A 27,213-nucleotide genomic window follows, 5' to 3' on the forward strand; every position below is an offset into this window, starting at 1 on the left:
ATAATTCTATGTTTAATTTATTTGAGGAACTGCTATACTATTTTCCATAGTAACCACACCATTTTACATTCTCACTAAGAGTGCATGAGGGTTCCAGTTTCTCCACATCTTCACCAACACTTGTTATTTTTTCTCTCTCTCTGTGTGTGTGTGTGTGTGTGTGTGTGTGTGTGTAATAATAGCCACCCTAATGGATATGCAGTGGTCCAAAGTGACTTTTTTCTATAGTGTTTTGGATACCTGAATCACGAAGTCATATTTAGGAGAGCTCTTAGCATTCATATATCAGCACCTCATGCCCAAAACCTTGCCTTGATTTCATGACCAGGTAAATATTCAGCTAAAATCTTTCTTGGTGCATGTAGCATCGTCTATGGTGAAAGAATCAGACAACACAGCCCATCATCTGAGCTTGCTTGTGTGTGACCGGGAGCAATAGAAGCCTCTCGCCTGTCCATATATCATGCAGACTTGCCCTGGCTTCAAACTTATGGGAGAAAAAGGGGCCAGGTTGGCATCCCTGTTATGTTCCCTCGAGGGTGCACTTTGCACTTTTCTGCCACCCTTTGATTTGGTAGTGTCTGACCCACCATTTAAAGTCAGGACAATGGTTTGAAAATGTCTGAAGCTGCATTGTCTCTGTTTTATTCTAAGGCAGGTTCCGTTGCTACTGGATTTGTTGTGAACCAACTTCTGCATTTGAAAACCAGCTCTGGAATTATTGCCACATAGATGTGACAGTCACATTTTGATCAGCAGATGTTACTGGGCCTGGGGAGAGAGTTCAGTGTGGCCTCATCTTCTTTTGTATTTGTGTGTTGCTTTTTCCCCAATTCTTCAGTAGTGGTTTTGACATCTTTTATCTCCCGCATTCCTTCATTGCTTTATGTAGATTGATATTTTTTATCCCAGGAAAATAATGATTCACATATCTGTTATGATGAGGATTTTTAAACTTTCTGTATTTCTTACTTTCTTTTTCTTTTTTTCAGAATGTTGTACCGTCTTTGGGTAGGCAGACTTCCCTGACGACGTCAGTGATACCCAAAGCTGAGCAGAGCGTGGCTTACAAAGACTTTATTTATTTTACTGTCTTTGAAGGAAATGTTCGCAACGTTTCTGAAGTCTCGGTTGAGTATTTATGCTCTCAGCCTTGTGTTGTCAATTTGGAAGCAGTTGTTTCATCTGAGTTCAGAAGTAGCATTCCCGTGTACAAAAAAAGGTGGAAGAATGAGAAACATCTTCACACCAGCAGGACACAAATAGTACATGTGAAATTTCCAAGCATTATGGTTTACAGAGATGATTATTTCATCAGACATTCCATCTCTGTATCTGCAGTGATAGTACGCGCCTGGATTACTCACAAATACAGTGGTGGAGACTGGAATGTTAAATGGGAGGAAAACTTGCTCCATGCTGTAGCAAAGAATTATACCCTCCTGCAGACCATCCCGCCTTTTGAACGCCCTTTCAAAGATCATCAAGTGTGCCTTGAGTGGAACATGGGTTATATTTGGAACCTTCAGGCAAACAGGATTCCACAATGTCCTCTGGAAAATGGTAGGTCATTGTCTTGCTAGGAACCTAATTCTCATTTTTTCAGATAGCCTGTATCATGATCGAATGGCAGGAGAAAATTCTTCTATTAGCGACGGGGGATACAGGGAAAATGGAGGGACACAATGAGTCTGTAACTTTGGAGTTTAAAGACAAAAGGAGAAAAATTAAAAGGGGAAGAGAGGAGAAAGATTAGGAGAGAGCAGGACCAAAGATGAAAGAACAGAATAGAGGAGCTGAGGAAGGTGGACTCTGAGAGGGTTAGATCTGCTTTAAGCTGGAAAGGAGTATTCATGCCACCGAAACAAGGATTGGGAAAATCTTCCCACTCCCCTCCCAACAAGCCTGCTAAAGTTTCCTCTTTTTTTTTTTTTTTTTTTCTGAGACGGAGTTTTGTTCTGTTGCCCAGGCTGGAGTGCAGTGGTGAGATCTCGCTCGGCTCACTGCAACCTCCGCCTCCCAGGTTCAAGCAATTCTCCTGCCTCAGCCTCCCGAGTAGCTGGGATTACAGGCGGCTGCCACCATGCCAGGCTAATTTTTGTATTTTAGTAGAGATGGGGTTTCACCATGTTGGCCAGGCTGGTCTCAAACTCCTGACCTCAGGCGATCTGCCTGCCTCAGCCTCCCAAAGTGCTGGAATTACAGGTGTGAGCCACCATGCCCGGGCCTCTATTATTTTTAAGCAGAGTGTTTTATCCTGGAGGAGATAAGAACCTAAAGGAACCCTTCCGACAGAAAGGGAGGTTGTACCACAGAATGGTAACCTCTGGCTGGGCCTGATTCCTGCCCTGCCACTTTCTATCTTTGTAACCTTGGAAGTTTCTGAGCCTCAGTTTTCCTATCTGTAAAATGGGGATAATAAAACAGTTCCTTCAGAGCAGTGCTGTGAGGACTAAATGAGATGTGATTGCTCAGCACATCATCAGCACTCAGTGAGAAGCTGTAATGATGACAGAGTCCACACCCTGCATTTTATCCTAAATGGCACATGGTCACAGCCTCAGCAGGACCAATCCTGGAGGCTCCAGGCCCTTCTGCAGCCTCCCTTAAGCCCTGGGGCTGGAGATCTCATGCATGTGCTGAGAGGCGGCACTCTGAAGTTCTCTCCATTGGTGCAAGGAGCGCCTTGCTCTGTGGATGCCCAGTGCCTGCCAGCTCTTCTTCTGCCCCCTCAGTGGGGAGCCCTCCCCACGCATGCTCCCAGTTGTTTCCTCAACTGTGGCCCTAGGCCCACCTGTGACAGAATCACAAATGCTTGTTGCAAATGCAAATTCCTAGGCCCCGTCCTTCATCTACTTAGTCAGGATCTGCGGGGGTGGGGGAAGGCTTGGAATCGGCATTTTAAACACCTTCCTCACGACTCTGATGCACCCTAAAACTTGAGAACCTGTTGGCCGGGGACAGAGCTGGTTGGACTTAGGATTGCTATGGTTCCCGTGACCCCACCCCCAGCCAGGCTTGGCAGGCAGAGGACATCCATGGGTTTGTGGCAACAGACCCTTCCACAGGAAGTGCCTGACATTTCATCAACAGGATGGGTTTGGGACAAGGTGACTTAAGGACATGCACTCTAAGTTTTTCCTTTAGTGATCAACTTCTTGTCACCTCTAGGATGTGATTTCTGTTGGGCTATCTTTGGGGGAAATAATGACTATGGCGATTTCTTGGTACTGTCCCAAAACAGCTCTGCATATAATGAAAACTGAAAGGACCTGTGTCACCATACATGATAGTTGGTCAGAGGCCACTTACCCTAGAACTGGCACATTTGACATTTTTCAAAACTTTTTCTTGTTTTGAGACAGGGTTTCACTCTATTACCCAAGCTGGAGTGCAGTGGCACAATCATAACTCACTATAGCCTCAACATCCTGGACTCAAGCAATCCTCCCACCTCAGCCTCCTGAGTAGCGGGGACCATAGGCATGCACCACCACACCCAGTTTATTTTTTTATTTTTTTGTAGAGATGGGGTCTTCCTATGTTGCCCAGGCTGGTCTTGAACTCCTAGGCTTAAACAATCCTCCCACCTTGGCCTTCCAAAGTGCTGGATTAAAACTATTTTGAAATAATTATAGATTCACAGAAAGTTGCAAAGGGTCCAGGGTCCCTGTGTATCCTCACCCCCGCTTCCTCATTTTCCATAACTACAGTGCAAAATCAAAATTGGGGAAGTAATGCCGATCTCATACTGTTAACCGGACTCCAGACCTTACTCAGATTTTACCACTTTTTACAGGGGGTCCTGTGTTTGTGTAGATCTATACAATTTTAATCTACATGTTAATAGCCTTGTCTGTCTGGCTTATTCTGCATTTGTGCAGTGCTTTAAATGAAAAGATATCTAGAAGATGAAAGCAAATTCCCTTTCTGTGTGTGTGCACATAGCGGGGAGGGTGGGATGGGTAGTTAAATGTCTGAAAGTAGTCAAGTCAATCATTTTGATGATCAGTGTGCCTCCCTCTTCCAGGCAGAGCCCCATGCAGGCATCTGTCTGGAATACCTTCCACAGGGCCATCTAATTTGTTAAGGGAAAGAGAGCATGGGGCACACACAGCCACAATTTGCTGTACCTCTGACTTTGTCAGGGATTAATGATTCCATTTCATATTTGACAAATCATGTATTTCTCATTGAAGAATGACTGAATTGCAAGCTGGAAGTTTCCAAATGAAATCATTTAACGAACTGGCTCAGTTCTTAGGGCGCCTGAATATGCCCTTAAAATGTGAAACGTCTTTTCCTTCTTTTGTTGTTTCTTCTCATATTCACAAGGCTTAGGAACAGCACAGTGGGATTTTTCTCCTCACCTGCTTCAGAGCATTACCTTAGGAGTGAGAATTAAACCATAATGCAGAGAAAACCCTTTCCCAAGTGTTAAAGTCACTGAAAATGGTGGGGAGCTCCATGCACCCTCTGATCACAAGGCTGTGATTTGTTTACCGAAAAAGGGGCGCACATTCCTCCTTCTCCAAAAGACAGATCACAAAAGCGTCTGCAGCAGTCCCATGGAAAACATCCATGACCTTTGTTCCGGATCTGGGCTGTGGGGATGGAAGGGGGCCAGGCCTCTGGTTTGTTCTTAGCAGGGGCTTCTTGATGAACAAGAATCAAGTCAGAACAAGATGGCATTAGTGAGGCTCCGAGCTGAGCCACAGGGGGCCTGTCATATGTGGTCCCTGTCTCAGCCAGCACTGATGTGGGGTTTCAGGGAAGGTTTTCTGTGTCAAGTGCCTGGTGTCCTACGATGGCCCTGCCTCTGAACTGAAGTGCCCCTTGACTTGCTTTCATTTTCCTTTTCACGTATAAAAAGAGTCAAAGTCCCTGTGCCCGGGTGTTCTGGAAGTGTGCTTGGAGGGCCCCCACCACTGGCTTTGCCGAGGCTACTGAGGCGAGGGCCGCGTGTGTCCAGACACAGCTCTCAGCAGCTTATCTCCTTTGCCAGGCCAGACCTGGCCAGGCCATGAGATTGATTTTTGGTGGAGATGCAGCAGACATTTACCCAGCCCTGCAGGGAAAACCTAACCCAGATGAGAAGTCGGTAGCCACTGGGGACAAGTGTGTGCCACGACTAGTCCACGTGCCCCCTGGTGCACCTGTTGCTGTTGCATCCTGGGTGTGGGGGGCATACGTAGCTATAGGCAGACTGTGGATCTACCTAGTGTGGCTTATTTCCTTGAGGGAGGGTACTGGGCGTTTCTGTTGTCCCTCCCAAATCACATGTGTGCCTGACTCACGCTGGAGTCACAGAAAGAAAGGAATCAGTCATGCAGGCCGGTGACTTGGGCCCCAGACCTGGGGGCCCACCTGGACTTCTCTTCCTGTCATACTCTATTTTGAGAGTCACCTAGTGCTGACCGTGTGTGTCACATATTCAATCCCTTCTTGCATTTCTCACCACGTGGAGTGCCATCGTCCTGGTCTAAGCCGTCATCCTCCTGTCTGGACTCCTGGCACTGCCTGCAAGTGGCCACCCAGTTTTGCCCGTCATACCCTCCTGAACCCCCACCAGCAGCCAGTGCAAGCTGATCGCATCACTGCCTGATTAAACCCCCCAGTTCCTCCCATTACCCACTGATCCTAGTTAAGATCAACCCATGCCTCTTACTCTGTGGGAATCTGTCCCTGTCCCCTTGCAGCTCTTGTCCCACCATACACACCCTTCCCCACTGCTTCCAGCCACAGGGGCCCGCTTGCTTCTCCTGGAGCATACCGAGTTCATTCTCACTTTGGGATGTGTGTGACTGCTCCCTCCACCTAAGATGCTCTTCTCCCAGATCACCACATGGCCACTTCCTTACCTCACCTACCCCTCTGCTCTAATGCCATCTCCTTATCTAAGACAGCAGGCCCACCCCCACCGCCCTGCCTGTCATTGTCCACCTTCATTTTTCTTCCTGGCCTGATCGCCACTGGACAGTTTCAGTAAATATCTTTGGTTGCCTATGTGTCTATTGCCTGGCCCACACTGGAGCACAAGCTCCACGAGGCCAGGGGACTTGTTTGCTTTGTTCTGATGCTCAGCATAGGGCCCTGCACTCGTGACTATTTGTTGATTGAATGAATGCTCTTAACCAAGGGGGAAGGACAGTTTGTGAACGTCACACACTGATACTCTTGCAGGGCTGTGTTGCCACATGAGGGAGTGTGTGGGGGTGGGGGTGGCGGTGCTCCTTCTCTAGGGCCACTGCACACACTCCACAGCTTCCCAGACAAACCCACCGGGGATGCTAGTTAAGGCTGCAGGCTCCTCCTGTTCAGGGATTCTCCTTTGCAGCCACAGGTAAGCTCAGCTTCCCCTTTGTGGTTTAAGTCTTTGATTCCCCACCCCTATGTCTTTGCTAAAGCAGTTTCTTTTCCCTAGAATAGCTCCTGTTCCGCCCCGACTCCCCCAGCCCACGAAGCAACACCTCCCCCCACTGCCACTTTCCATATCTGCTTGGCAAAATCATGCCCCTATTTCAACAGCCGGCTCAAATTTCTAACACTTTTCTAGCCCCCACCCTGAAGTTTTGTTGAGTTTTGTTTTTTTTTTTTTAATTTCCACAACCAGAAATTAACTTCATAAATGCTGGCCATCAGAATGCTGTGTTGGTACCGCTCCTATGACACGTATCATGATTCATTCAATTAAACAAAGATTGACTGAGCACCTACTATGTATCAATTTCTTTTCTGAATGTGGAGGCTCAAAGATGAGGACAAAGCCACCCTCTTTAACATGGCTACCAATAGTTACAGTCACTTACTGCTACTGAGCATTTGCTATGCGCCAGGCACTGTCAAAGTGCTTTATGTGGCTTACGTGGTTATCTAATTTTTTTGACAGGGTCTTGCTCTGTCACCCAGGTGGGAGTGCAGTGGCGCGATCTCAGCTCACTGCACCCTCCGCCTCCCAGGTTCATGCGATTCTCTTGCCTCAGCCTCCCGAGTAGCTGGTGTTACAGACACGTGCCACCACACTCAGCTAATTTTTGTATTTTCAGTAGAGATGGTGTTTCGCTGTGTTGGCCAGGCTTGTCTCAAATTCCTGTCCTCAAGTGATCTGCCTGCATCGGCCCCCAAAGTGCTGGGATTACAAAGTGCTGGGTGAACTACAGCGCCTGGGCCATTGTTATTTAATTTAATTTGCCCAGTATTCCACTGTGATATTTACCAAGGAGAAAACAGAAAACTGACTCAGAGAGATAAAGTAGCTTGTCTAAGTTTGCACAGCTATTAATGAAGATGCTGGAGTTTGAACCTGGGTAGTTTGGTTCCCAAACCCCACACTTATTCATTAGGCTAAACTACCAGGTGATGTCCTGAAGCTATTTATTTATTTTAAGTCATTCATTCACTGAAAAAAAGTTCCTGACAATCTGTATGTGTTAAGCACTTTGTGTGGCTTCTTCACAGAGGAGGTGACATTTTGACAGAGACTTGAAGGATGAGTAGAGTTTTCATGGATCAAAAAGGAGGGGCTGGGTGCAGTGGCTCACGCCTGTAATCCCAGCACTTTGGGAGGCTGAGGCAGGCAGATCACCTGAGGCCAGGAGTTAGAGACCAGCCTAGCCAACGTGGTGAAATCCCATCTCTACTAAAAATACAGAAAATTAGCCAGGCATGGTGGCATGCATCTGTAGTCCCAGCTACTCGGGGGGCTGAGGTGGGAGAATTGCTTGAATTCAGGAGGTGGAGGCTGCAGTGAGCCAAAATGGTGCCACCGCACTCCAGCCTGGGCGACAGAGCAAGACTCTGTCTCAAAAAAAAAGAAGAAGGAAAAAAAAAAAAGGAATGAAGGAAGGACATTGAGCTTTCAGGCAGAGGGGAAGGCATAAGCTGTGGCACACAAAGGAGAAAATTCTTGATCGGGAAATGGTGACAAGCCTTTGTTCCTTGACGGGAAAGATGGCAACAAGGCTTCATCTCACAGGCTAGCTTGTGTTGATTGGGGGTGGCTGCCTAGAGCATGGTGTTGAGTAGGATTCTGAGGATGAGTCTGCACATACTGAGAAAGAGTGCCATGTCCATCAGTTACTGTCTGCCATGGAGTGGGAATGTGGACAACAGCACACTTGCCGTGGTTTATTTTCCGAGATACAATCTCAGATGTGAGATGGGCAATTCAAGAAGTAAGACTAGATAAGCAGGTTAGGAACACTCTTGGAAGGTTCTTAAATGCCCTAATGTTTAGCTTTATGAACGTTTCTCTGATCTTCCCTCTTAAATAAGAAACTCCGGGGCAACATGGCAGTTTTCTTCTTCTCCACTGTTTTCCTTTCAAAAATGCATTCTCATCTTCAGATCCAATGGACTGGAAGTATGATTTTTTTATAACAAAATTTCATTACAACAAAATGATTGAAAGTTAAGTCCAGTGTTGGAACGAGCCTTGACTTGTCTTTGTGAAAAAAATGGTTTATGCAGCAGGACTATTCAAGTCAATGTCATGATAGTACTTTTAGTAGTTATAAACTATATATTTGGCATCAAAAAAAGCAGACCTAGTTCCTTTTTTTCCAGTTAATCATGGTAGTCTGATTTTTTCAGTAATAACACTAATTAATGCCTAGCATCTGCATTCCCCTTTATGATTTTCAAAACACTTTTTTCACGCACATTGTCTCATTTAATCCTCATAATAGTACCATGGGAAAGACAGTGTTATTCTCAACCTTTCTTTAACAAAGAGGAAAACTGAGGCTCAGGGAGTTTGTTTAACTGGAGTCCAGACTTCCTGATTCTTTTGACTTTGCTATGCCGCCTCTCTGAAATATGCTAATACAGTCCTAACCCAGGTTCTAAATTAGAAAGAATACTTTTTTTAAAGTTGAATTTTTATCGATGTGAATCATCCTGTTTTCTTCACCCACTGGACTTTGTGTCTTCGAAGCGGATTGGGCAGCCTCGGAGGCCGAGGGTGGGGAGGCCTTGGGATGTAGCTGGCTCCTTCTATGTGCCTGCCCAGAAGTGCTCAGAGCTTTTGTTCTTTTCTCTCATAGACGAAAAAGTAATACGTGTACACGGTAACAATAACAAAAATTTAAATAGCGTGAAAAGGTTTAGGGGAACGAGTAAGTTTCCACGCCCCTCCCCCTCGAATCTTCTGGTCCTTTTCCCAGAAGTAAATTCATTAGCAACAGTTTTTTGTGTCTCCTTCTAGAAATGTTCTCTGCACATACAAGCGTTTAAGTTGTGTCCCGTTTTCTTCCTGCACAAATGAGAGGATTCTAGAAACGGACCTGCGCTCATTAACAATACAGTAGATTTTTCTGTACCAGGACGTGCTGCCGACCTCATTCTTTTCAACAGCTCCTTAGCGTTGCATCGCCTGACGGACCGTAATTTATTTAACCTATCTTTTGCTGATGATCATGCTGTTGCTTTTAACCACAAGGCTTCACTGAACATCCTTGTACATGTATCTCTGAGCACACTCATAAGCATGTTTGGAGGATAAATTACTAGGAGTAGAACTGGTTTTATTCTTAAGATTCCTGCCATCGAATGTTCCACAGACTTCCTTAGGAACCTGCTTCACTGCCTAGTATCCTTTCTGGCGGAAGTTCTGACCTAAATCATATCTGGTAGAAAATCGAGTTTTTATTCTCAGGCTTTGGCTTTAAAGAAAATGAAACACCTTATTGGCCACTGGCTTTTGAATGTCCTGTGTTTGGAAAGCATTATTGAGCTGCCTGTGCTCTGGCTTTATTTCTCCAGGTTGAGAAATCTTCGCTTCTTTCCCCGCAGATTTTGCTTACAGACTTGTAGTCATTGTGATTCCTTGCATTGAGACCATCTTCAGCTTCTCTGAGTGTGCGCTGATGATCTCAGTGGCTTCATTGCTGTGTGTTTGAAGCACATCTGGAGTGGGGTTTTGTTACGTGGAAGTGTTACCTTTGTTATGTGGAACTGTTACCTTTTTCCGAGCAAGGGATCTGTGTCAGGGTTCTGATCACTCAGCTGAACTAGAGAATGGGCTACATAATCGTCCCTTAACCCCACCTGACCCAGGGATGAGATTTAAAATATTTAACAACCAGTGAGGGATGGGGGCCTCGGTGAACTCCAGTGGATACTAGCCTTAGTGCTGAAGCCGGCTCCAGAGGCCGCTGCTGGGCCAGGCTCTAACTTGAAGGAGGGGCCAGGGTGGGTGGTGGGGCCTTGAAGGTTCAAGGTGACATCAATTATCAAACCAAAATAGAAATATTTCAGTGTTTTAGCAACCAGTATATCCGCACAGGTCATGCCCACTGAATATCAGCCGAGGTTCTCTCTGGGAGGACTTGTGAGAAGAAAAGCCCATTGGTTTGCAGTGGGGAGGCCAGGTTTGAGTCACATTAGGGCTTCTTACTAGCTATGAAATCTTCAATAAGACCCCCACACTTTTCTTGTCTCCAAATGAAGGGGTTTGCACCATATAGTATCTGTTGCCTCTTCTTGCTCTAAAATTTGAGGAAATAATACAAGCAAAACAGCAAAGGATTCCTAACATCAACTGTTTTCCTGGCATTCTATGTTTATGTCTTAATGATGTCTTTTTTTGTTTGTTTAACCTAAGCTCTTCATGCAAAATAAGCTAAAGAAATGAATTTGGGGAAAGGATTTGAAAGAAGAAAGGTCATTCTTTGGCTTACAAGTGTAGTGCACATTACAGAATTGTGGACAGTACTAGGAGGAAGGGAGACAGGTTCAAATCCTGAATTGGCCACACCTACATTCATTCATTCATCAAATATTTATGGGGTCTTTATCAAGTACTGTGCACTGTTCTAGGTTCTGGGGATGGAATAGTGAATAAGTAAGGCCCCTGCTTTAATGAGTACATTCTAGAGGCAAGGCAGTAAACCTCTTTGGACCTAAGTTTTCCTACCTGTAAATTATTTAGTGGTGGATGGCAATGGTACTGTTGCTCCCCATTCCACTGTCCGTGACAAGACATCACTAGTCAATTATAGCATTGCACGCAGCCATAATCAGTAATTAGACAATAGAGCTATATGTTATCCTGATAAATAACATATAGGATAAATAACATATCCTATATGTTATTTATGAAACTTTTTATTTCCTTTGGGAAATGACAGCTGGGATGTCCAGCATCCTAGGCTGAAGCCCCCATAATTTGTGCCAATATTGATATTTGATGAATTGCACATAAATCAACTCTTCTCTCTCCAAGAGGCCCAGGAAAATAGACTGTTTCCACCATTTAATCATGATAAATAACATATCCTATATGTTATTCAGATGAATTTTAAAGTCTTCTCCTGCTCCAAAATTCATTCTTGTTCATTACCTCTAATTGTAATCGAAAGACAGTATTATACTGAGGGCAAACTGCACTAGGAATCCAAATTATACACATAGTGAAGCTACAGATTTGAAAGAAAACTACCAGTACTTTGGTTTTGTTGGGTACAAATGGTATGTGTTCTTGTAAAATTATTTTAGATCTTTGGGTCTGAGCTTTTTCCTTCATAATCTGTTGCGGCAAGTTCTCCCGTTTGACCTGCTTTATTTTGGTCTTTGGACAGGGGAGAGCTCGTTGTCATTCACTTTTAACTCTTTCCACTTTAGAAACCTCCTTTATGAAGCTTTTTTTAATTGGAGTCAGGTTGGGCAGAATTGAATCCCATTTGTTTTGACAAATGTTTCCACTGTACACTAGATCACTCAACAGCCATCACCAGCAGAAGGCTTCCTAGGGGTCTAACGTGGCCATCTGGTCTCTTCTGCTCCACTCAACATAGGGGAAGCCAAACCAAAGTTGAGGTGATGTCAACTTCCTTGGTGAATTTTTCCTTCAGATTCCAAAGAAAACCTTTGCAGTACTTCCATTTCTCACCCCTCTCACCACCCCCGTAATAGACCAGCAAGTCCAGTGGGCCCAAATTGAGCTCAAATTGAAAAAACAAAGGGTTTTAAGTGCTTCTGTTGAAACTGATAACTCCACTCTTTTGGATTTCCAAATGCATCTCTACTTGTAACAAAGCATGTAGATTTGTGGCTACTGGGGAGAAATTGGCTTATTTAATTCTATTAAATATATACACAAGGGCCTGAGATTCGAAAAACTGCTCTTATGATTTCCAAACTGTAGTAAACCCAGAGGTACCTCTCTCTATAAAAAAACTTTTTATTTCCTTTGGGAAATGACAGCTGGGATGTCCAGCATCCTAGGCTGAAGCCCCCATAATTTGTGCCAATATTGGTATTTGATGAATTGCACATAAATCAACTCTTCTCTCTCCAAGAGGCCCAGGAAAATAGACTGTTTCCACCATTTAATCATGAATGTCTAAACTAAGGAGCACTTTAAGCAGAAGAAAAGTATCCTTTTTTTTTGAGACGGAGTCTTGCTCTGTCGCCCAGTTTGGAGTACAGTGGTGCCATTGCAGCTCACAGCAACCTCTGCCTCCTGGCTTCGAGCAATTCTCTTGCCTCAGCCTCCCCAGTCGCTGGGATTACAGGCACACACTACCATGCCTGGCTAATTTTTTTTCTGTATTTTTGGTAGAGATGGGGTTTCACCATATTGGCCAGGCTGGTCTCGAACTCCTGACCTCAAGTGATCCGCCCACTTTGGCCTCCCAAAGTGCTCGAATTACAGGTGTGAGCCACCCTGCCCCGCCAAGAAAAGTATTCTTATTCCTAGGTTGAGTTAAGTGGATTCTCTTTTCTTTAGTTGGGGATAATATGGAAAACCAAAAATTCATACTTACGGTTTTTGAAAGTGATAGGTATTAAGTATAGATGAAATAACTCAGTTCTCCCTTTAAGATTTGTTATGAACATCCCTATGCTTTTTAGAGCTATAGAGAAGAATTCTTTCATGTTTGTGAAATAAAATGGAAGACTTTCCAATGTTAAGGTGCATGGTTAGTAATTTTCATGTAGGGTAGTATGTTGAATTTACTGTGGAAAGTTTGCACAGAAGAAAAAAAAAACTGCAATTTTAAGAGTATGGATTCTGAAACCAAAGAGCCTGAGTTTGACTTCCAGCTCCATCTCTTATTTAACCCTCTCTGATGCTCAGTTTTTAATCTGTTAAATGGGGATAATAAAAGAACCTATTTCATAGTTTTTTTGTGAAATGAAGTGAGATTATCCCTGAATTGTGCTTAGCATATTGCCAGTGTACACTAAATATTAGTTACTATTTTGGCAACCATGCCTCTGTTTTCTCATCTGTAGACTGGGGATAATAATGAAAATGAAATGAACAAATTTATGTAGCACGTTTACAGAAATGTCAGGACCATAGTGAGAACTACAGAAGTGTTAACCTACTGTTATAACACAAATTCAGATGCTTTTCTTAGCATTCAGAGGGCAGGATGTGAAATGATTATGAACACAGAAGCCTGAGTTCAGAACCTGAATTGTGGTTCTATCACTTATTAACTTTGCAAACTTAGCCTCGGGCTTTTCATCTGTAGAATGGGACTAATAATAGAATCTACTTCACAGAGTTGTTATGAAAAGTAATTGACATGGTCTCTGTAAAGTGCTTAGCATGGTGCTTGGCACATATTCAACAGATGTTTGCTAATATTTTTAGGGCATCTCACTTAAATGTTTGACTGGAGCTCAGCAGAGGCTTTCAGGATGAGTGTGGTTTGGGAAGGAATGTTTTTCTGGATATAATTGAAAGGGAGCCATTTTGCTGTTTGCAGATGTGGTTGCCCTGCTTGGCTTTCCTTATGCCTCCAGTGGAGAAAACACAGGCATTGTCAAGAAGTTCCCGAGGTTTCGGAACCGAGAGCTGGAGGCCACTCGACGCCAGAGGATGGATTACCCAGTGTAAGGATGGGTAGCAGAAGGGAGCTGGTCGGGCGGTGCTTGTTTTATTTGAGAACCAGGGCAGGCTAGTGGAAGAACTCCTTAGGGGGACACACCTTGGTAAGGTGTTTTGCAAAAATGTTGAGATCCCCGTGGCTTAGACAGAATTGGTGGACCTGAAAACCTCAAATGAGTCTTGAATTATTCTTGCATTTAACAATCCTCAATTTGCCTTAGCCTCCTTACATGACACGAGTAGACAGCAAGGTGTTGAAGCCTGAGGCCCTACAAGGTCTCAGGTGCAGCCAGCCAAAGCCAACACAGATTGCAGCCTTGGCTTTGCCTTTCTGTCGTGGAAGATTGGACGAGCTGTTTGAAATCTCACAACTTCTGATCTCTTCCATTGATTTCAGCAAGACTCAGATATATGTATTTTTTTTCCTTCTGCTGAATTGAAGATGCTGAAAATGGTTCCTGATTCACCTCAGACCAGATGGATTTAGCAGAGTGATTTAATTCTTCCCATGCTACTGGCTGTAGAAAGATCTTGAGTCACTTTACCGAGCGTATGTTCTTGCTAAGCTTCCTTGTAATAACTTATCTTCACGAGCTTGCTCAGCTGGGTGGGTCAGGAGGGAGCTGTGTGGCACCATCTGTTTGCATATCATACCGCTGATTTTGAGGCCAGATTATAAAGACCAAAAATGACTTGTGTGTATCTGCAAAGAACCTGGGGCCACTGTCACTTTAACCCAAACTGTAAATTGGTTACTGGGGTAAATGAAGAGAAATCAATGCATTCATTTTGACCTTGATCCATGTTTCACATACAAAGTGCAGTCATTCCCACTTCCTCATCTTTGAACTACTGGTCAGTAGCATTGTGTGCGGTATCAAGGGATGTTCAGCAAGTCTTTTCTGAATTATTGATGGATCACATATCTTGGCTAAATGTGTCCTGGTCAAGTTGGCTACTGGTATTTTATCCTCACTCCACAAGTCACAGATGTACAATATTTTTTTCGACTAAAATAGCCCCAGTCCAGGAATGGGATAATTAGATTAATTGTTCCATATTGGTCAGCCAGGACCGTGATACTGAATAACCTAATCTTAGCATGAAAATAGCATATATGTGTCCCTATTATCACATAGTGATGCCATTTGTAGATGATTACATTTTTCTACCTTATGGCTTTTATCTGTGAAAGGAACAAAACTGCTCAAAAGGCTCTAATAATGTTTTTTCTTTTAATCATAGAAATTAAAATAGCTTCTTATCAAATCACCTCTTATTAAAATCCAGATTTTTTTATCTATGTCTGACTTTGTAAGCCTTAATCAAGAATTCAAATAGCAGGCATGTGAGATTCTCAAAGAGGCAGAGAAACACAGTTTTTGGTGCAAGGTAGAAAGTCTGCTAGTTTTGTACAATGAAGCTTAACTGCTGTCTTTTGCAGTTACTTTAACTACCTCCTTAGTTTCAAAAATCAAGCTTTGCAAGCTGATCTCCCATGATGAACGCGAAGGCAAATTCATCCCTTCATTGGAAAGAAAGCAATTTACTTGGTCATTGTTAACCATAATTACCTGTTCTTGGATGATATCAATCTGCAGAATTCTTTTCCCCCTCACTCTTATAGGTTTACTGTTTCATTGTGGCTTTATTTACTCCATTATTGCAAGGCCAACCTCTGTGGGATTCTGTACTTTGTTGACTCTAATGAGATGTACGGCACACCTTCTGTATTTCTTACGGAAGAGGGTGAGTATAAAACAGAACCTTTAAAATGATATTGTAATTTTTTAATGCTCTGCCTAATGACAGGTATGTCTGTCTAGAATAAGGAAGGTACTGTCAACATGGCAGCCCAGCAAGAGCAATGGCTTCCAAATGTGGGCTTCAAATTTAACTTCTTTTCCCAGAAGCTTAAACCCAATGTCTTATTTACAAAGAAATGTATTTATAAATGCACGTTTGGGTTTTGCTTTGTTTTTGTGAAGTCTTGTAGCTTCTTAGGACAATTGTTGAAAAGGCCTAGCTATTTCATTCACTCTTAGATATTTTTTGGTCATTTTCATGTGCTCGAATTTTCCTTTTAGGCTATTTGCATATTCAGATGCATCTTGTCAAAGGGGAAGACCTTGCTGTAAAAACTAAATTCATCATACCTTTGACGGAGTGGTTTCGACTGGATATCTCTTTTAACGGAGGCCAGGTATCTGTATGCACGCTTCATCACATGACATACGAGCATTTCGCTTAAAGTTAAGCATTGCCATAAAGCCAGGGAGCAACAAAATCTGCAAAAGCAAATTTGTGGTAAATGATAGACTCATTACAACTGCACACTTACTAAATCAAACTTTTATAGATGGAAGTTTAAATCATAAGAATCCCATCCCATTTAATTAACTTTTAAAGTGCTGCTTTTGACTGTAGGGTGAATGAATAAAGCATACAGGCAGCTCTATAGCCATAGTGATCAGAGCAATTCAGTCCTTTTCTCCTGGGGAGATAGGCTTTGTGGAGATAAATGTTAAAACAATATTGGCCGTGTTTATATAGTGTTATCAGATCTACAACTTTTTTTTTTTAAGGAAATGGATTGGTTAGTTCAGCCAAGAAATGATTTGACTGCTTTTGGCAAGTGAAGCAATTGCTTATGTTTGGCATTAAACAGATCATAATAACCAACACACATAAGTGATAATTCAGGTGGGATGGAGGGTCTTTATCTACTCTGTAGTATAAAACATTGTACATAACTGCTTCAAACGCTCATAACATGAATTTTATGGATTATGACAAATCTGTTGTTCTAATTGAAGACAGTTCTATTTCTCAATATACACAGTGCAGGTTTGCCACCTTTTTCTGGTTGCTGTGTTTTCTCATCAGCTTTTCTTATTGATCTGTGATTTTTCCTGTAACAAAACCGGAAGAGACATTTTGTTTGTCTTGTGGATGAGATGATGCACTGTCTTCCCTTGGTGTTTAGGTTGATCACATTTCCTTTTTCTGTAAGAGAAAAGAAAGAAATCAGATCAGTCCTTGCTGCTTTCCTGAGAAGAGTCTGTAAAATGTTAGCTGGGATTCTTGGTATGTGTGTTTGTTTACTTAAAAATGTTCGGTGACATAGCGGTGGTCCACATTTTAGCTTCCTATCTCTGTGAGAATTATGATGGCCATAATAGCTTGGTTGATGCTTTCTCCTATGGAGAAGGTCAGCTCAGTGCTGTTGTCCCTGAGACAAGTATCAAATCATCAGTGCAGATTCACAGATCTTATTTTGCACCTACTGTATGCAAGGCACTATGCTCGAGTTGCTTGTAGACTATTTATGGAAGTAACATTAAGCAGGTAAAGGACTGTCATAAAGCGAGCTTAGTTGCCAGATGATAGCTGGGTGCGGTGGCTCACGCCTATAATCCCAGCACTTTGGGAGGCTGAGGATGGGTCACCTGAGATCAGGAGACCAGCCTGGCCAACATGGTGAAACCCCATCTCTAATAAAAATAACAAAAAGTAACTGGGCGTGGTGTGCGTACCTACAATCCCAGCTACTTGGGAGGCTGAAGCAGGAGACTCGTTTGAATCCAGGAGACGGAGGTTGCAGTGAGTCAAGATGGCGCCACTGCACTCCAGCATGGGCAACAGAGTGAGACTCTGTCTCAATAATAATAATAACAATAATAATAATAATAATAATTTAAAAATAATTAATTGCCAGATGATTTGTATTGGTTCCTAGAAAGGAGATGGCATTTTATGCTGGGATGCTTAGGGAAGGTGTCATGAAAAGATTTCTCTGGTTGGACAGGATTTAGATGGAGAAGGGAGAAGAGGGTATTTCAGCATGTTATTGGGGGTTAGCAGACAAACTAGTTTGACTGGAATAGAAATTTGTAGACTATAGAAAGCTAATAGAAGGGAAAAATATGTATTTAGGAGTAGATTGCAGAGAATCTTGGATATCAGGGAATTTAGACATCAACTTGCAAAGCACCATAGAAGATTTTTGAGCAGAAGATTAAAAGTAGTCCTTTAATGGAGGAGATAAGTTTAGTGGCAGAGTACATAGTTGAGTAAAGCAGGAGAGAATTAGAAAGACCAGTTAAGTGGGAGCAAAACATTTTTTTTGGTGTGTGTAGACTTTAGCCCATTTGTCCTTCTTTCTATTCTATCTGGTCTAATATACATAGGTCCCAAACAACACATAATGCTTCCCACCCAAAATCCACCTCTGTGATGGGACTACCATAGTCTGCCTTGACTGAATGTATAAGTGACCTAAATGGTTGCTTTAGGCAAACAACTGGCATGAGTCATTTTCTTTTCTGAACCAACATGTTGTATGGCTGAATTGGGTTGGTTTCTGGTGGGTTAGTTTGTCTTTCATAGACCAAGTGTCGTAGTCACATCTTTGAGACGCGCCCTAACAGTTACTCTGTGGTGGCACTAGCAGAATGTAAGTGGCACCTTGAGTCCAGAGGCTTATGTTGGAGTCCAAGACATGAGAAGAGCCCATAAGAGACAGCTAACAGCATTCATGACAAAAAATAGTGTCCCTGTTAACATGAGAATGATGATTCCCAGTGCTTAGGGAAAGGAAGGTGGGAACAGCAGTGCGTGAAGAACATACAACACCAATCTTGTTTTCCCCCTAAGGCTCTGATGGAATCAGAGCAAGATTTTAAACACTCCTTGTAGTGTCATACATATTTCCTTGTCTTTCTACACAACGAGCTTTTATGGACAAATACATCGAATGAGACTTTGGCTTGGAGTTTGGAAGTATCTGAAACTTGGTGGAAACTGCATTGTAGATATTTTTAACCACATCACGTCACATTTGGGGAAGTTAAATGTATGAAATCTTAAAATATGCACAGGGCTAGTAAACTGTTAATTTTATTTTTGCAGAAACTGATCAGGTAAAAGACTCTCCAACACATATTATGAGTAATTTACACAAAGGACTGTATAGGTAATGTAGGGTGATGAGGCGTAACTGATTCTTGTGTATCCCTCCCATCATAGATAGTAGTAACCACTAGCATTGGACAGGATTTGAAAAGCTACCACAATCAGACCATTAGGTAAGTGCGATTTTTCTTTTTATTCAAAATTTGCCTGCATGCGGGTTAAGGAATCTTCATACTTTAGCCCTCAGCCCTAATGTTATTCCACATCTCCTCATTCAGCTTTTCCAAGCATGGATTATTCTCTGCCCTGTAGCTAGCCTTTGTACTTTTTTTTCCTACCATGCACAAACTCTTTCTGTTTCCCCCACAACCTTTTTTTCTAAGCAAGAAAAACTAGTCCTCTTTCCAGATCTCATTGTAAATTCTTCCTTTCATGGCACTTTATAATTCATTTTCTTTGAAAATTATCTTCTATGAAGGATTCTGAAAAATAAATCAAAGTATTAGTGTTGCTTATTGGGAGTGGTTGGTAACTTTGGCCTCATATAAGACATAAAAGCAGACAGTCTTCATATTTATGTTTATAATCTGGATTTGAAATGTATGCAACTATTGATATTGGTGTCACTTTTCATCTTTATATAACCATTCTCTACAAGAGTTACAGAAACTAAGAACTGAGTTTCCTGCCTGTGTTTCATAATTTTTTAATTTACTTCTACATCCACGTATAATAGTGGGTTTTATAGTGTCAGAACCATGGGACAACCTTCATTAGGAATGCAGGATACCTTGCAATAGCTAGATAATATATGTATATAGGTGGTCCCTGACCCAATGATGATTTGCTTTGCAATTTTTTGACTTTACAATGGGTTTATTGGGGTAATAAATGCATTTTGTACTAACGATACCTTCAACTTACAATGAGTTTATTAGGATGTAATCCCATCATATGTCGAAGAACATCTGAAATTGAAGGCTTAAGAACAAATGTAGGCCAGGGGTGTTGGCTCATGCCTGTAATCCCAGCACTTTGGGAGGCCAAGGCAGGTGGATTACTTAAGGCTATGAGTTTGAGACCAGCCTGGGCAACATGGCAAAGCTCCATCTCCACTAAAAATACAAAAATTAGCCTAGCGTGATGGCGCATGCCTGTAACCCCAGCTACTCAGGTGGCTGAGGCATGAGAATGGCTTGAACCCGGGAGGCAGAGGTTGCAGTGAGCTGAGATGGCGCCACTGCACTCCAGCCTGGTGACAGAGCAAGGCTCTATCTTTAAATAAAAAAATAAGTGTAAAGATCAGAAATAAAAATTACCAATTTTGCATGTATAATTTTAAAAAATGCATTAGGACTTTTAGGCACTTTGTCTGGGATGAGGAGTGGTTTATTCCTTGAGTCTGTTATTTCACTGCAGCAGGCAGAATGCTGCCTCTCCAAACAGGCTGGGGATATGCAGGATCCCACACAACCCAAATTCTCTTGGGTGCTGATTATTAAACAAAGGGAAGCAAAGAGGTGCAGAGACAGAAATAGAGGGCCATATATGCTGCTTAAAACAAACAAACAAACAAACAAACAAACAAACTCCTGGCCCGGCATTTTACAGGTGGTCCACACCTGTAATCCCAGCACTTCAGGAGCCAAGGTGGGTGAATCACATGAGGCAAGGAGTTCGAGACCAGCCTGGCCAACATAGGGAAACCCCCGTCTCTACTAAAAATAAAAAAATTAGCCGGTCATGGTGGTGCGCACCTGTAATCCCAGCTACTTAAGGCTGAGGCACAAGAATTGCTTGAACCTGAGAAGTGGAGGTTGCAGTAAGCCAAGATCCCACCACAGCACTCCTACCTAGGTGACAGTGATACTCTATCTTAACAAAAAAAAAAAGAAAGAAAGAAAAGATAAAAAAAGAAATGCAGAATCTTGGGCTTTGCTCCAGAGCTTCTAAATCAGAATCTGCATTAAAAAACTAAAAAAAAAAAAAAGAAAAGAAAAAATTCCTGTTTTCATTTAAGTCCTACTGATTTCTTTTAGGCTCTGGGCACCTTGAACAGTTCTTATTTTCATGGCTGGATTAAAGGATTACAGTTTTATAGAAAGGCTAAAGAAGTGTTATTAGCCTGCAAAGAGAGGGTGCGGGTGGCTTAATAGCTGCATTGAAACATAGCAGCTGAGGCCTAGGGAGACAGCACGTGTCTTCAAGAGCACCCAGGTAGATTCAGATCAGCCAGAGGCATTCAACACATAGGAGTGTTGTTATATAACAGGTGGCTAGGGGATCGTCTCTGAAAAGTTCAAGGACAGTGAAGCCTGGGAGCTGTCTTTGGAGAAACAGATGATCTGAGTCTGCTTTGGAGATCAGATCTCCATGTTCTGTGAAGTAGGCTCTGGCCAGAAATTAAAGGTTTTTGTTTCAGGACATGAAGTTTAAAATAAGAGCTTCCCCTCTCTCCCCTGAAACCCACGTCCAGCTCCAGGACAATTTCGACAACTGGTTGAATTTCATAGGCTCCTTTTCATTTTCTTTGGAAGAGTTTCCTTTCCTCTTCAATCCCAGAGATCTAGAGGCTGATATGAATGAATGAGAGACAGAGTGGCCACAGAATGATCCAGGGCTGGGGCCAGGGTGAGGCAAGTGAGCCTAAAACTTTAGGGGGTGCCAGAAAGCTCAGGGATTGCATTCGTTTCCTGTGGCTGCCAGAACCAAGTGCCAAAACAAAGTGGCTTAAACAACAAAAATGTATTATCTCAGTTTTAGAGGGCAGAGGTCCAGGATCATAGGGCTGGCAGGGCTGTGCTCCCTGTGAAGGTGCGAGGGACAGATTTGCTCCCGGTCTCTCCTGGCTTCTGGTAGCTCCTTGGCTTGTGGCAAGTATCACTTCAGTCTTGACATGGTATCCTCCCCATGGGTGTGTCTGTGTCCAAATTTCCCTTTTTTATAAAGATGTCAGTCATATTGGGTTAGGGGCTCACCCTACTCCAGTATCACCTCAATTTAACTACTTATGTCTGCGATGACCCTATTTCCAAATAAGGTCACAATCTGAGGTGCTGGAGATTTGGACTTTGACATATGAATTTGATGGGAGGAGGGGGCACAAAATTTATCTCAGCAGTAATCATGGTAAGTAACATATTAATATGATGTTTTTAAAAATCAAAATGAATGCAGAGAATCTATGATGAACAAAATATTAAAATTTTAAGTAAAGACATAATCAGCATAAACATAGAAGGATCAAGGGATCAAGACTGATTTTGGGGTACACACCAACTCTACATCCCAATTGAAGCATTGAAACAATTTCTTCGTAAAACTGACAGTACTCCGGCCTGGCACAGTGGCTCATGCCTGTAATCCCAGCACTTTGGGAGGCTGAGGCAGGCGGATCATTTAAGTCCCGGAGTTTGAGACCAGGCTGGGCAACATGGTGAAACCCCGACTCTACTAAAAATACAAAAATTAGCTGGGCGTGGTGGTGGGTGCCTGTAATCCCATCTACTCGGGAGGCTGAGGTGAAGGTTGCAGAGAGCCAAGACTGTGCCACTTACTCCAGCCTGGGCGACAGAGTGAGAACCTGCCACAAAACAAACAAACAAACAACAAAACAAAACAAGAAACAAGACAAACCAAAAAAGCTAGCCGTACTCAGACACAGGAGTGCCCCCCCCCCACCCACCCCCCCAGCTGCCCTGCCTGTACTCCTGAGACCTCCCCATCAGAGAAATAAGCAAAGGTAAAGCTAGGCCCAGAGGGAGCTGTCCAGAGTCCCCTGGGGGTTCCTGTGGTCAGGTATTTGGAATCTCATCCCTGCCAGGAACCCCACTTTTAGAGTGGGCCAAGCAGTGAAGTAAACATCAGATATTTCCAGTTTACTGGTTATAGGTGTTCCCAGGCAAGGCTCTTACCCCTCCTTTTTTTTGTTCCTGTAACATAAACATAATGACGGTTGTCCTACAAGGATAGTGTGAGAAGATCAGGAATTAAGTGCTCGGGATTGCAGTGCAACGCATAAATGAAAGGCTGTCAATAATATCCCATGACAGGTGACAGCTTCAGGCCTCTATAGTGTTAAATTCATTAATTTATTCAACACCTGTTTACTGAGCACCTGTCACATGCCAGACACAGCACTCAACTCTGGAAATAAAATGATGAACACAAAGAATACAGACCCTGCCTTCATGGAGCTAAAATATTGAGCTGGGGAGACAAACAGAAAACAAATTCACAAATAAATTTAAAATTACAAGTCGTGGTGAGTGCTAGGAAGGAAATGGATAAGCTAGCTTGAGGAGAACAAGGGGGTCAGAATATAGACCAGGCCCGCCGGGAGTGGTGGCTTATGCCTGTAATCCCAGCACTTTGGGAGGCCGAAGCAGATGGATCACGAGGTCAAGAGATCGAGACCATCTGGCCAACATGGTGAAACCCCATCTCTACTAAAAATACAAAAATTGGCTGGGCATGGTGGCGCACGCCTGTAGTCCCAGCTACTCAGGAGGCTGAGGCAGGAGAATCACTTGAACCCAGGAGGCAGAGGTTGCAGTGAACCGAGATTGCACCACTGCACTCCAGCCTGGCAACAGAGCAAGACTCTGTCTCCAAAAAAATAAATAAATAAATAAAAGAATTTAGACCAGGCCCCGAAGACCAGGCCCCAGAGAAGTGACATGTAAGATGATGGTTACTCTGCGGGGCATGGGGGCAGCCAATTTGAAGCTCTAAGTTCTCCTATCACAGAAACTTCAAGCTGGAGCTATTTCTTAATTCTGAGCGAGGCCTGCTTCACAACATCGATGATTCTTTCAGGCTACGGATGCTCTGCGGTAATAAACCAGGGCACTCTCCTGTGTCCAGATAAGAGTAAAGATGGTTTGCCAGCGTGTCTCAGGTTTTCAAAAGGGGCTGGCTTGGGCTTTGGAAGAGTCTAGCTCAGCTTTCATGTCAGTGAAATTGATGACCATCAAACAGTGCACAGTACAAGGAATCTCTTGCAATCTTTGTGCAGACACTGAGAATTTTGCAGGAGAAAAATACGAAGACATCGAAGTACATGGAGACCAAGCTGGACAGATCCCCTATTGCTTGATAATAATGACAATTTAAAAATTACGGTTCGGTGCCCTAGGGACCAAGTAATTTGTTTTTTGTTGAAAAACTCAGTTAATGCAAGGATCCATTAAAACAGATAACTCCCTTAAACATTTTATTTCAATTAAAACATATATATGTATATATTCATTTGCCAGTCTTTCTAGAGAGGGCCTTCTTTTGGGTACAAATCTGCAGATTAGCATTTGCTGTGGGCTTTTTTCACACTTGTAAACGACACCCAATTTCTGTTTCTTCCAAATGAAAACAAAGACACTTATGAAAATAATCAGGGCCCAAAAGCCATCTAGATTTTTCTCAATTTTTTCCCATGACATTTTACAACAATTTTTTAGTAAGCTCTATTGCATCTACCCAAAATAATCAACTTAGTTTTTATAGAAAGAAGAGCTCTTTCTTCCCCACTCATGTTTTATTGAATTACATATTTAAGTAAATGGTATGATTACAATAAACATACTATTGATATTAACTGGTTTGGGCTCAAGTGATCCCCCCACCTCGGCCTTCCAAAGTGCTGAGATTACAGGCATGAGGCACTGCACCAGGCCAACATTAACTAGTCTGAGAGTATGCACATCTTATTCTTGCTAAGCATGCAACTCAAAATGTGGGAGCCGAAGTCCAACAGAGCACTAGGTTAAGAATGATAATCACTGTTGCTAACGGTTATGGTGTCTGCTCTGTGCCTGACACTGTTTGAAATGCTTTGTTTACATATTAGTTTATTTCATCTTCATAACAACCATACAGGCAGGTACTATTGCTATTTCCGTTTTTTAAATGGGGCTTACTACTGCAGAAGCATTGCTTCGTATCCATCTAGTGCCCCGTGCTGTCTCATGAGGGTTGTTGGAATGTTCATGTCTTTTCAAGGTCTTGGAAAACAGATTCACTTCACAACTCTCAGAGATAATAACTTTATGGCCTCTCCTTAAATAGGCAGGAGAGACCATCATCTTCACAGTCCTAAAAGACTGAGCTTCTGAAAAGAAAAATATCAGGAGCTGAAGCACTTCTTTTCCATTTTGGTTGTGTTTAGACGAGACTAATCTCTAGACATTCAATGTTGCCGCTGTCAGCTGTTGCTGCCAGGCTGTGTGCTTTGCTTCATCATCTCATGCCTCCTCCCTGGCCAGGTGCACCTGCTAGGGCTTGGGTTGTTTGCTAACAGACAGTCCATCCCCCGTTCTGAAATAATCTTGGGTTGCCTGGTTTACCTGATCCAACTGTGGGTAGCTTGCTCTGTCCCCATCCATCGTCACTCTGGCCCTTCGCTCCCTCAGCTCCCTGGGCTCCTGGCGGCCTGCCTGACACTTTGTTTTCTTTCCTCTGCTTCCATCTGCCCCTCATGGTTCCTGGCTCCATCTTGTTGCCTGACTTCTCACTTGATACCTGTCTTAGCCCTCACTCCCTTCACTGTTCACATATGCTCTCATCACACCTTGTCCTCCCATTCTTATTTTAAATTCTTATTTGTTATTTTTATTTTATTTATTTATTTTTGTTATTATTATTATGATTTTGAGATGGAGTCTCGCTCTTGTCGCCCAGGCTGGAGTGCAGTGGTGCAATCTCAGCTCACTGCAACCTCTGCCTCCTGGGTTCGAGCAATTCTCCTGCATTAGCCCCCTGAGTAGCTGGGATTACAGGCATGCACCACCACGCCTGGCTAATTTTTATATTTTTAATAGAGATGGGTTTCACCATGTTGGCCAGGCTGATCTTGAACTCCTGACCTCAGGTGATCTACCCACCTTGGCCTCCCAAAGTGCTGGGATTACAAGCGTGAGCCACCGTGCCCAGCATTATTTTAAATTCTTAATAGGTAATAGATGCACATGGTTTTAAAAAATCAAAACTTTGTAAAAATACAGTTAAATGTCTTGCTCCCAAGCCTACCCTCATGCACTTCACCCCAACCCCCCACCACCCCATGGGGAGATAATTCTATTGGTTTCTTGTATAGACTTTGGCCCAGAGTTTCTTTATGCAAATATGAAAAAAATCTGTTCCCCTCTTTCTTAGATAAAAGATATGCTCTGTGTCCTGTACTTTTATTTTTTTTTTTTACTTAACACTATATTTTGGAGATCCCTCCAGGTTCCTTTGTCCCTTTTTTAGTTGCATAGTGAAAAAGCTCAAGGTACACTAAATGGATGGGCCAGTCCCCGCTGACAGACACTGGGGTTCTCCGGTCTTTGGTAAATACAAACAATGTTGCAAGGGACACCTTCATGCATTTTGTAAATGCCAACCCACTTTGTCCTCCCTTTTGATGTTTCAAGCCCTTCAGGACAGTGTGGTCCTCTAACTCATCACCTGTGCTCACCTCTCATCTCCGGCCAAACCCTCTGACCTGGCTGTGGCCTCCTCCTCCTAACTGAATTTTGCCTCAGTCCTTATCTAATAGTCTGTGCTTTTGGCTTTCCCCCACAGCCACCTTCTATTCATTCAACAAGGTTTTTTATTTTCTTTTAAAGCAAAATATTTCCAATGAAAACCAACAATTCCAGACAATTCCACTGATTCCAAACAATACCACCACTATCAATACCACATATTGACTGTTTACTGTGGGCCAAGCACTCTGCTAGATGCTTGACATCTTTACACTTCACGTAATCCTCTTAACCATCCAGTAAGTGAGGAACTATCATTTGACACAGGAGAAGACAGCACTGGAGAGGTTAAGTGGGCTGAGGTCTCATAGCTGGTAAACAGCAGAATGGGGATCCTAGCCCAAGTCCACCTGACCCCACACTGGTCTCATCTGCTAAAACTCAGAGTGAAGGGCTTGGGGCAATTTGGGTTAAGTCAAGGAGGGTCTAGGAAAGAGACTCTTTTTAAATCATCTACTTCCGGCATGGAGCTCTCTTAATCCTTCATTCTCTTCTCTAGCTTCCGGGAGGATTTCCATTATAATGACACAGCTGGGTACTTCATTATTGGAGGGAGCAGGTATGTGGCTGGCATTGAAGGGTTTTTTGGACCCCTGAAGTACTATCGCCTTCGCAGTCTGCACCCCGCCCAGGTGAGTCCAGGGGATCAGGAAGATTGCAGTACTCCTGGGTGATGGGTGTGGGCCTCAGGGGTGTGCAACCCAGTGTAAATAAAAGTTTACCCAAGCCGGACCATGCATCACCTCTGTCATCAAACATCATTAATATTGAGGCTTTTCCCCCAGCAAATGCAGTAATAGATTTCTGTTAACATTTGGTTCATTTAGTACTCATAAAATGGAAACCATTTACTTCCTCTGTTTTAATAACTACTAGTTTAATTATAGAGTAGATTTTCATCAGGCTGTTGCCTATCCAGCGATTAAGCTAATG

At 43.0% G+C, this 27,213-nt stretch overlaps 1 protein-coding gene across 6 annotated transcripts in view; it reads left to right on the forward strand.

The window, feature by feature from the left end:
• The window catches only part of SEL1L3 (SEL1L family member 3), a 165,595-nt gene that overhangs the window by 14,064 nt on the left and 124,318 nt on the right, over positions 1-27,213 (forward strand). For 5 of the 6 annotated variants that reach the window (XR_009210535.1, XM_032135992.2, XM_032135994.2 and 2 more), the window contains exons 2-7: positions 993-1,563; positions 13,722-13,848; positions 15,471-15,592; positions 15,931-16,046; positions 18,872-18,930; positions 26,780-26,912. Coding sequence is in view for 5 of the 6 variants with exons in the window: in XM_032135992.2 (XP_031991883.1) it covers positions 993-1,563; positions 13,722-13,848; positions 15,471-15,592; positions 15,931-16,046; positions 18,872-18,930; positions 26,780-26,912 (1,128 nt within the window). In the remaining variant the exon portion in view is untranslated. Of the gene's footprint in view, positions 1-992; positions 1,564-13,721; positions 13,849-15,470; positions 15,593-15,930; positions 16,047-18,871; positions 18,931-26,779; positions 26,913-27,213 lie in introns of those variants that run through there. The other variant, XM_032135996.2, reaches the window with a different exon arrangement.

Source organism: Hylobates moloch, unplaced genomic scaffold (assembly GCF_009828535.3).
Source record: "Hylobates moloch isolate HMO894 unplaced genomic scaffold, HMol_V3 SCAFFOLD_17, whole genome shotgun sequence".
NCBI lineage: Eukaryota > Metazoa > Chordata > Mammalia > Primates > Hylobatidae > Hylobates > Hylobates moloch.